The 10,976-nt window shown below is 37.7% G+C and overlaps 2 protein-coding genes across 2 annotated transcripts in view; one reads left to right on the top strand and one right to left on the bottom strand.

Annotated features, from left to right (window-relative positions):
* Nucleotides 1–85: 85 nt before the first annotated feature.
* Nucleotides 86–8,999, bottom strand: znf106b (zinc finger protein 106b). Its single transcript, XM_067383832.1, has 13 exons — nucleotides 8,704–8,999; nucleotides 7,610–7,671; nucleotides 7,330–7,530; nucleotides 7,107–7,164; nucleotides 6,720–6,781; nucleotides 6,406–6,600; nucleotides 3,979–4,064; nucleotides 3,540–3,864; nucleotides 3,062–3,320; nucleotides 2,935–2,986; nucleotides 946–1,094; nucleotides 370–430; nucleotides 86–212 (listed from the first exon to the last, which is right to left on the bottom strand). Exons 1-13 carry the CDS (start codon nucleotides 8,791–8,793, stop codon nucleotides 157–159), a joined length of 1,656 nt encoding a protein of 551 aa, XP_067239933.1. The 5' UTR covers nucleotides 8,794–8,999; the 3' UTR covers nucleotides 86–156.
* Nucleotides 9,000–10,677: 1,678 nt separating this feature from the next.
* Nucleotides 10,678–10,976, top strand: part of churc1 (churchill domain containing 1) — a 5,703-nt gene continuing 5,404 nt past the window's right edge. Inside the window, exon 1 of the mRNA XM_067383831.1 lies at nucleotides 10,678–10,798. Coding sequence (XP_067239932.1) covers nucleotides 10,760–10,798 — 39 coding nt within the window. The 5' untranslated portion in view covers nucleotides 10,678–10,759. The remainder of the gene's footprint in view (nucleotides 10,799–10,976) is intronic.

Raw genomic sequence — 10,976 nt, 5'->3', positions numbered from 1 at the left:
GTCTGTGCTCTCAGATGAGACGCATGCTCACAGAGGTTATTTTTGTGCACTGAGAGGTTGGGACCAGAATCAGATACTCCTGAGATTGAGTCCTACTGTGCAGCTGCTCCATGAGGCTCACAGGGATGGCCATGAGTAATCTTTCCTCCACAGCTGTCAGGAGGCATTTAGCTCCACCTGCTGGTCTGAATGTGTGGAACACCTACTGGGATCTGACAAAACATTTCAAGCATAAACAAGCAAGTGTAATTAACATTACATATTAATCTCAGATTTGAAACAAACAAACAAACATTTCTTAAGTAGGAATACTTTATTAGTCCATGACTTGAACTGAAAAAAAATATGGGATGATAAAAAAGCTCTTACTCTTCATATCCTGCAGAATCTTTATGCGCTTCTCCCTGAGCGACGCCATCTCTGAGGTTACCTGACAATAGAAGAACCAATATTGTATTTATTTTGTATAAAAAAGTATTGGTATTAATTGTTCTAATTACTGTATAATTAAAAAAAATGCATGATATTACTAAATGGCTACAGAAAAGGAATGTGGGGAAAAATGTTGAGCAAAGATGCTAATTAGAAATGTCACCATGAAATCAAAATTGACATTTCTTGTTTGTTTTTTTAATGGAATATTGCAGTAATTATTATAAATGTTTTATTTGTACACATCATTTTTTAAATGCAAGTGCCCTTGTAATCTTTAATCTCTGAATTCTGATGGCATTTACTGGCGTGTGGGCGGGACAACCTGTCACTCCAGTCCTACATTTTTTCTTTTTCGAGAAGCCATTTCACTTAGATATACGTAACAATAGGGAAGAAAAGATCAGCACAACTTCCATTTTGTGCAGATCTAATTTCAAAAGAAATTGTAGACTTCTAAAACATGAAGGATGAAAAGAGCTTGCGATGGTGATTAATGGAACAGCCACGTACCTGTTGTTTAACAGCTAGTAGATGCTGAACTTCGGTGTAAGCACTCTGCAGGGTGGAGTACGCCTGGAACAACTCGTCACCCACAATCTCCAAAGAGCTGGTCAACTCATCTTCTTTTGAAGACAGCGTCATCAACATATTCACATTCCCTAAGAATCACACACACACACACACACACACACACACAGATAAACCTTATGATATGTACAGTGGGTACAGAAAGTATTCAGACCCCCTTAAATTTTTCACTCCTTGTTATATTGCAGCCATTTGCTAAAATCATTTAAGTTCATTTTTTTTCCTCATTAATGTACACACAGCACCCCATATTGACAGAAAAACACAATTGTTGACATTTTTGCAGATTTATTAAAGAAGAAAAACTGAAATATTACATGGTCCTAAGTATTCAGACCCTTTGCTGTGACACTCATATATTTAACTCAGGTGCTGTCCATTTCTTCTGATCATCCTTGAGATGGTCCTACACCTTCATTTGAGTCCAGCTGTGTTTGATTATACTGATTGGACTTGATTAGGAAAGCCACACACCTGTCTATATAAGACCTTGCAGCTCACAGTGCATGTCAGAGCAAATGAGAATCATGAGGTCAAAGGAACTGCCTGAAGAGCTCAGAGACAGAATTGTGGCAAGGCACAGATCTGGCCAAGGTTACAAAAACATTCTGCGGCACTTAAGGTTCCTAAGAGCACAGTGGCCCCCATAATCCTTAAATGGAAGACGTTTGGGAGGACCAGAACCCTTCCTAGAGTTGGCCGTCCGGCCAAACTGAGCTATTGGGGGAGAAGAGCCTTGGTGAGAGAGGTAAAGAAGAACCCAAAGATCACTGTGGCTGAGCTCCAGAGATGCAGTCGGGAGATGGGAGAAAGTTGTAGAAAGTCAACTATCACTGCAGCCCTCCACCAGTCAGGGCTTTATGGCAGAGTGGCCCAACGGAAGCCTCTCCTCAGTGCAAGACACATGAAAGCCCGCATGGAGTTTGCTAAGATGGTGAGAAATAAGATTCTCTGGTCTGATGAGACCAAGATAGAACTTTTTGGCCTTAATTCAAAGCAGTATGTGTGGAGAAAACCAGGCACTGCTCATCACCTGTCCAATACAGTCCCAACAGTGAAGCATGGTGGTGGCAGCATCATGCTGTGGGGGTGTTTTTCAGCTGCAGGGACAGGACGACTGGTTGCAATCGAGGGAAAGATGAATGTGGCCAAGTACAGGGATATCCTGGACGAAAACCTTCTCCAGAGTGCTCAGGACCTCAGACTGGGCCGAAGGTTTACCTTCCAACAAGACAATGACCCTAAGCACACAGCTAAAATAACGAAGGAGTGGCTTCACAACACCTCCGTGACTGTTTTTGAATGGCCCAGCCAGAGCCCTGACTTAAACCCAATTGAGCATCTCTGGAGAGACCTAAAAATGGCTGTCCACCAACGTTTACCATCCAACCTGACAGAACTGGAGAGGATCTGCAAGGAGGAATGGCAGAGGATCCCCAAATCCAGGTGTGAAAAACTTGTTGCATCTTTCCCAAAAAGACTCATGGCTGTATTAGATCAAAAGGGTGCTTCTACTAAATACTGAGCAAAGGGTCTAAATACTTAGGACCATGTGATATTTCAGTTTTTCTTTTTTAATAAATCTGCAAAAATGTCAACAATTGTGTTTTTCTGTCAATATGGGGTGCTGTGTGTACATTAATGAGGAAAAAAATGAACTTAAATGATTTTAGCAAATGGCTGCAATATAACAAAAAGTGAAAAATTTAAGGGGGTCTGAATACTTTCCGTACCCACTGTACCTTCTATATATTACTGATCAATTAGATTTATGATGGTAGAGACACTGTTGAATTATCAATTACAGCTGATTGAGATCATAATAACTCATGACTAATTTGTAAAATTACATTTTACCAAATTTACAAAACTCAAATGCTAATTAAAACTATAACAAAGCTGAATACTCACTTTTTTTAGATATTTTGTCATTTGTTTTGGGATTCAGATTATGTGAAATGTCCTGTGAAAACATAAAATAAATTACCAAGCATTTCTAAAGATTACTTGTTACAACTTCACTCTAAAACTCTCATACTTGTTTTTTTCTCTTGTTTTTCCGGACATTGCAAGAGTTGGTTTCAAAGCTGTTGTGATGCTCCAGTGATGTTTCTCCCTGTTCTGTTTCACGCACATTTGATTTCTTTTTCTTGACACACACAGTATGAGGCTGAACATTTTCAACTATCTCTACTGCCTGGCAGTCATTTCCTGAAGCCTGGCTGTCAGATATTTCAGCCAGTGAAGTTCCAGATGGAAGAGAATCAATGTTTGGCTCTTGCACATTCATGCCTTCTCTAAGAAAAAGGAGGAGATCACAGTTTAAATGTCATAGACAACAGATCTCTGAGTCAGAAACATGTTTGTGGATCTAATTTTATGACTTTTAAACATAAGTGAATTTTAAAATGTTAACTCTCAAGAGACTATGAAAGAATGAGTCTCAAAGAATTGCATAAAGGGGAAGCAAAGAAAAAAAAAAAACTGAAAAAAAGTAAAACTCATGATTTATTCACCTGGTTGCACCCTGTTGACTCTGTGATGCTGCTCTGTTAACTTTCCACATAGACTTTTTGGAATGAGTGTGTTTTTGTAGTGGTGTCAATTTGGGTTTGTTGGCCTCCATCCTGCTTTGGACCAGTCCAGGGCCACATGTAGACCCAGCAGATGTACCATCTTCAGTTTTTGGAGTCGTTATGCCACGAGCAGACATTTCTTGAGGAAGATTCTCTGATGGTTTCTTAAGACAAGGCCTTTTCAGAAGTGGCCCATTTGATCTGTCCATATCAAGTATGCTCTCTTGTCTCCGTTTAGGCAGTTTTTGGTTAAGCTGGATAGATTCTGGATGGTCATTTTGATTTTCAAAAGAGAGGAAGAGATGACATGATAGTAGCAACTAGTCATTTGTGAACTCCTCACCCACTATGACAGGTTGTGTTAAATGCATGCACTCACTTGTGTTTTCTGTCTGATTTAACAACAGTGACTTCTGCCTTTTTGATTTTTTCCACATCTTTTTTTTCTCTTTCCTTGTCTCTTTCCTTACAATAAAGAAAACAAGCAGCAGTGAGCGTAAAGGGACCATTGAATAGATTTGTTGTATTTGTACACACAGGAGAACTTCTCATGAAAAATCACAACACATGAATCACACACATACATTTGTTCCTAACCTCGATCTAATGTTAAATTTAGCATGCTTAAAGGGTTAGTTCACCCAAAAATTAATTAATTAATTAATTACTCACCCTCATGTCGTTCCATATCCGTAAGACCATTCATCTTCACAACACAAAGTAAGATATTTTTGATGAAATCCAAGAGGTTTTTTTTTATCCTCCACAGAAAGCAACGTAATTACCACATTCAAGGTCCAGAAAATCAACATTAAATTAATCAACGTGACTACAATGGTTCAACCTTAATGTTATGAAACGACGAGAATACTTTTTGTGTGCAAAAACAAAAAAAAATTTTTTTTGGAAAACATTTTACAACAATTTCATCTCTCTGTCAGACTTATTATTGGCCAGCTCCTGCGTCAGCATCATACACATGCGTTGTGTTGCTCACGTGAACAGCGTCAACCAATACTGAGCTGGTGTTCTGACGTAGAACACAGAAGCTCTGCACTGTCTATACAATGTAAACAGCATAAGAGAATGACAGGGGAGATACAAATTGTTGAATAAAGCCATTATTTTTGTTTAATTTTTTCACACAAAAAGTATTCTCGTCATTTCATATCATTAAGGTTGAAGTGCAGTCACTGCACTTAGGCCCTGTCCCAAATGGCACCCTTAACACTCACGGCCTTCCTACGAGTCCGCACTTTCGTGACGTAATGTCGCTTTGACTGTTGGGAAGAAGTCTGCTGTGGAGCTCGCACCAGTGCGGGCTCAGCAAAAGTGCGCATCGAGGGCGCATATCGGCCACCAAGGGGGTGCTTGCGAGCACCCTTCTGATGCCTAAAAATGACAAATGGGACACCCTACGGTCTGGTGGACTTTTAACGGACATGCGCACATGGCAGCCATTGTAAGTCCACAAATTGAAAGTGCGTAGAAGTGTGCCGTTTGGGACAGGCCCTTAGTCACTGCAGTCACGTTGACTATTTTAACTGTCTTTACTACTTTTCTGGACCTTGAATGTGGTAATTACGTTGCTTTCTGTGGGAGATAAAGAAAAAACCAATTGAATTTCATCAAAAATATCTTAAATTTGTGTTCCAAAGATGAACAAAGGTCTTACAGGTTTGGGATGACAAGAGGGTGAGTAATTAATGACAGAAATTTCATTTTGGGGTGAACTAACCCTTTAAAGGTGCTATAGAGGATGTTTTATTTTATACATTTTTGCAATATTACTTGAAACTGTCTTTACTAACTGATAAAAGACTATTTATTAGGTGCACTGAAAGGAATAATATTAATATACATCATCTGTGCATGAGATAGGGCCTTAAAAACATCAGCCAATCGTTTGTATAATCATTGCATAAACGATTGGCCCTCTGGCTTGTCAATCACTGCCATTACGTTCCTTGTGAGAGACATGTGCGCTCCAGTAACTTTCCACAGGCGCCGCATGCAATGTTTTTGTCAGGAGTAACAACTGCAGATTATGAGTTACCTGCGGTGAGTCCGACATAATGAATCTACTAACATGATACAGCGAATGCCGGTGGTAAACAAACACTCATGTTCCAATACTCGTGCACGAGTTTTGGGAGGCGTTCCCTCGAAATGAGCTGTGAAGGAGTGGGGTTGTTCTTACGCATGCGCTCATTTCAAAAACTCAGTAACAGTCTTTGGATTCTCAGTCATCGAAAACATCCTCTATAGCACCTTTAAGTTTAGTGGTTTTTATAAAACACACTCAAACCGACTCCTTTCATCCCTCTCAGCAAAATAATATGTCTGAAGTAATGCAATGTGCGCCTTCCTCAAAATCAGATTAACTTCATAAACATCTTTTATACAAACCCAGATTACAGATTTCCATTAGTCAGCTGTACATGCGTGTATCTGCATTTTAGGCAGAGGAACCTTGCAGCTTGAGCTATAACACCTTTTACTCTTTTACTGTATAGGATAAAACATATTTAAGATAAAATGTCTATGTATGGCATTTTATAACCTGTGTCAGTTGTTCCTACAATTTTTCGTAAATTCAGAATAGATTTTAGTATGAAGGTAATGGGTGAATCACGATCATACAAAGATTTGCGCATATGCTCGGATAGTAATTGAGAAAAAAAAAGGCAGCAAAGTGGGATGCAAACACACATTCTGTGTGAATTGATAGAACTGTTCAGTAACTCAACCATCATTCATTCAAAACGCACACAATTACACATAACGTACAAGCTGACAAGCTTACATTTGTTGATCTCTTTGGACACAAAGGGCTCTAAGTTCATCAATTTCAGCACTGTAGTCCACTGTTTTTCCATCTGCTGTAATCTTTCGGAGTTCAAACAGCATGTATTCATGATAAAGAGTGCCAACATGCACCTTAAACTCTGCCATTCCTGTCTTAGACATGTCGCAGGCCCAACACTTATGCACTTGTGGACTGTAGGAAGAAGACTGTACATTTATTTTAAGCTTAAAAGTCTGAGTTTAAAGTCACACTGGTTTGAAACAACATGAGCAAAAGATGTATCAATCAATCAATGGCTTTTAGTCCCATACCTGCCCTTCAGTTGCTCAACTGCCTGATGGTGGACAATACTGTGCATATGTACGTCCAAATCCTGTGACAGCAGAGATGAAGGTAATTTTAAAAGAACAGATATATGATATACATCCTTAGCCATTATGTGCTTGCTTACAGTAAAAAAAAATGACCATAAAAAAACATTTAATTTGGGTATAAAAAGGCCAATGAGTTAAATCATCAGACAAAACACAGTTCTGTCATTACATCAAACTTTTTAATTTAATTTTTTTTTCTTTATGTTTTTAATTCACTGAAAAATGATAAAGCTGGTTATTTTAGCCTTCATCCATAATGTTGTCACTCTCAAAGGAAAGGCAGTGCATTTAAAAAAAAAAAAAAAGTTACACAAAATTGCTAACCTGAACAGGAAAATTGTGACAGCAGACAAAACAATTCTCTGTCCTCGGTCCTTCCATCCTAAATGGACGGAAAAACCAAAAAACGTTTGCATCTTTGATCTATATTAATATATATATTGAAAAAAATAACAGGCCAGTTTATTTTAAAAAGGAAATTTATCAATCATTTTTTAATCAAAAACTTCTATTATACAGTTAAATGTCTATGAGATGACTAACTTACTTTTGTTGCTCTGTTTGAAGGGTTATAAACTCCTCATCAGTCAGGTCAATATCATAGTTCACTTGAAGACCTTTTTGTTTTTTTCTTTTCTTGTGGAGTTTGTACAGACTGTATGTGTGCTTGCGGGTGGCAATATGCTCCTTGTACTGCTCTAGTCCCATCATGGATATGTCACAAGCCCAACACTTATGCAACTGTTCACTGCAATAACAAAAGTGCATATTTTCTTACTTTTTATACCTGAGAAGGACATTATAATCAGTTCTCTGTAATTCCATACCTGCCCTTGAGATGTTCAATTGCCTCATGGTGGACATAAGAATGCATATGAGCGTCCAAATTCTGTAAATAAATAAAAAAGAAAAAAAAGAAAAAGAAAAATTAGTATATGTATGTACACTATATTGCCAAAAGTATTGGGACACCCCTCCAAATCATTGAATTCAGGTGTTCCAATCACTTCCATGGCCACAGGTGTATAAAATCAAGCACCTAGGCATGCAGACTGCTTCTACAAACATTTGTGAAAGAATGGGTCGCTCTCAGGAGCTCAGTGAATTCAAGTGTGGTACCGTGATAGGTTGCCACCTGTGCAATAAGTCCATTCATGAAATTTCCTCACTACTAAATATTCCACGGTAAACTGTTAATGGTATCATAACAAAGTGGAAGCAATTGGGAACAACAGCAACTCAGCCACGCAGTGGCCAACTTTCTGCTTTTCTTTATACACAATGCTCAGCGTAAATGAGAAAACCTCATTTGAAAAGTAACATTTTAAGCAATATCTCAATGAACACAAAAACAATTTCCAAAATGTTGACATGACTAAGTTTTATATAACATCTGTTTAACTTATAACATGAAAGTAAGGTTAATAATATAACTTAGATTACTCAAATTAGGGTGATGAAAAAATGAGTACACCCCACTGAAAGTCTCTGGAGCAAAGCTAAATTTTAGACTACAAATGTCTACTCAACCTGTACAGCAATTCTCTATTTATCAAAACACACACTTCTAATCCTATAAGTTGACAAAAAAAAAAAAAAAAAAAAAAAAAACAACTTTTAGCAAATATACGTTAGAAATTTACAGATTTTCTCTTCCTTGAAAACGGACTGAAATATTTGACTCATCCCGCATGCACTCATTTTGTCCAATCAAACACTTTTCAGGATGAGAACATCCCAACCGTCATGTAGCACATAACTCTTATTGGCTTTTTTAAATTCTTTGAATAATGTTAATATAATGTTAAGTGCAATGTTTAAATTAAATTAAAGGACAACAATTCATAATAATAGACTAAATCATCAAATAAACCCAACTTTGTCATTTGTGAAATTATTAAACTATAAAAAAAAACCAAACCTGATCTCCGTACTGTTTACCGCAGATAAAACATTTCCTGTACATGTCGGGTTGGGGAATCTTCTTTTTCTTCTTCTTTCCGCGGGACATGGCTGCCTTAGGTTATTTACAGTAACTTAGTAGACGAAAAAAAAAAAAAAACGTAAAACAAAATGTTTTGAGAGGGAGTTACAAAATATTAAACCATGCTAGACATTCAGAGCAGTTAGCTGGAAGACTCTTTTCATGGATGGTAGTGGTTACGAACCAACTGTATTCTAACCAAAACAACATTTTTATTAGTGCTGCGATTTTCATCCACGTGCATGCTAAATCAGACCATGTTGACTGTAAAACACTGTTGCCAGATCTCGCAAAACAAGCAGTTAAAACGAGCCTGTGTGACTTGCCAAACCAAAATTAGCTACCAGCTGGATTTGAGCTTTGATGAAATGCATGAATGAAACTGGACTAAAAAACACACACAACTCGCTACTTTATCATTTATACACATAAATGACTTCAGTCGCATATATTCAATAGACATGGCAACACTGCTGTCTGCTGTAAGAACTGATAGTCCGCAGAAACGGGATGCTCCCCCTAGTGCAGTGGTTCTCAAACTGGGGCCTCCGTAAAGTTTTATTTGAAATAGATTATTATTATTATTATTATTAATAAACTGTGTAAATGTCAAATCTGCTTAAAATATATATGTTCAATATGTAACGTGAATTATAATTCCCACTGCAAAACAATTAACTGACTTATTTTAGCAGAAGTAAATGAGGAAAAGTCAGAGGCTGTGTGGGATGTGGATGTATCATCATGGATGTCATCAAACTTAAAGGTGCCGTAGAACGTGTTTTCAAAAGTCTAAGGTGTCCCCTGAATGTGTCTGTGAAGTTTCAGCTCAAAATACCCCATAGATTATTTTTTTATTCATTTTTTTAACTGCCTATTTTGGGGCATCATTAACTATGCGCCGATTCAGGCTGCGGCCCCTTTAAATTCTCATGCTCCACGCCCCCGGAGCTTGCGCTTGCCTTTAACAGCATAAACAAAGTCCACACAGCTAATATAATCCTCAAAATGGGTCTTTACAAAGTGTTCGTCATGCAGCATGTCTAATCGTGTAAGTACAGTGTTTATTTGGATGTTTACATTTGATTCTGAATTAGTTTGAGGCTGTGCTCCGTGGCTAAAGCTAACATTACACACTGTTGAAGAGATTTATAAAGAATTAAGTTGTGTTTATGAAATATACAGACTGCAAGTGTTTAAAAATGAAAATAATGACAGTCTTGTCTCCGTGAATATAGTAATAAACGATGGTAACTTTAACCACATTTAACAATACATTAGCAACATGCTAACGAAACATTTAGAAAGACAATTTACAAATATCACTAAAAATATCATGTATTCATGGATCACGTCAGTTATTATCGCTCCATCTGCCATTATTCGCTATTGTCCTTGCTTGCTTACCTAGTCTGATGATTCAGCTGTGCACATCCAGATGTCCTGCCCTTGTCTAATGCCTCAATCATGGGCTGGCATATGCAAATATTGGGGTCATACATATCAATGATCCCGACTGTTACGTAACAGTCGGTGTTATGTTGAGATTCGCCTGTTCTTTGGAGGTCTTTTAAACAAATGAGATTTATATAAGGAGGAAACAATGGTGTTTGAGACTCACTGTATGTCATTTCCATGTACTGAACTCTTGTTATTCAACTATGCCAAGGTAAATTCAATTTTTAATTCTAGGGCACCTTTAACAGACTCAGGGTCCAAAAAAAAAAAAAAAAAAAAACAAGATTAAAAAATAAAATCAATAGCGTACTGCACACACAACATACAAAAAATAAAATAAAATACAATTCATTGTGTACAAATTTTATTTAATAAAATCTGTAGGGTGACCTGAAACGTCACACATTTTTGCTAATGTCTTTCGATGGGGGCGCTATACTCACCACAATCGTACAGAGAATTCAGAGAAGAAGACAAACACGGAAGCGTCTCAGTGCTTTTGAACTGTGCTGTTTTCTTAACTGTCTGATCCAAAATGTGTACTGGTTGTGTGCAGAAACAGTATCCCGACAGGGTGAGTTTATGATCATTTGTGACTGGCACACCTCGCGCGAATCCTGCTGCCATGTACATTTTTAATGCTATTAAAGTTCAAAGAGGCGAATGCAGGGCTGGTTGTTGGTTTTCAGCCAAAGATGAGCATCACTGCACTTACGTTTCCTGAAAAGTTTTGTGCTTGTAGCCAAACTATC

Source organism: Chanodichthys erythropterus, chromosome 4 (assembly GCF_024489055.1).
Source record: "Chanodichthys erythropterus isolate Z2021 chromosome 4, ASM2448905v1, whole genome shotgun sequence".
Classification (NCBI taxonomy): domain Eukaryota; kingdom Metazoa; phylum Chordata; class Actinopteri; order Cypriniformes; family Xenocyprididae; genus Chanodichthys; species Chanodichthys erythropterus.
Note: the sequence above shows the minus strand (reverse complement) of the source record. Positions and strands in the feature narration are given on the sequence as shown.

What these genes read in the sequence shown, in the direction of transcription:
- znf106b (XM_067383832.1), bottom strand. Translation starts at nt 8,793, where the DNA reads ATGTCCCGCGGAAAGAAGAAGAAAAAGAAGATTCCCCAACCCGACATG. An exon ending in GTAAACAGTACGGAGATCAG is followed by an intron (nt 7,672 to 8,703) that starts GTTTGGTTTTTT and finishes ATTTATTTACAG; the next exon opens with AATTTGGACGCTCATATGCA. An exon ending in GTCCAAAGAGATCAACAAAT is followed by an intron (nt 4,065 to 6,405) that starts GTAAGCTTGTCA and finishes CTTTATTGTAAG; the next exon opens with GAAAGAGACAAGGAAAGAGA.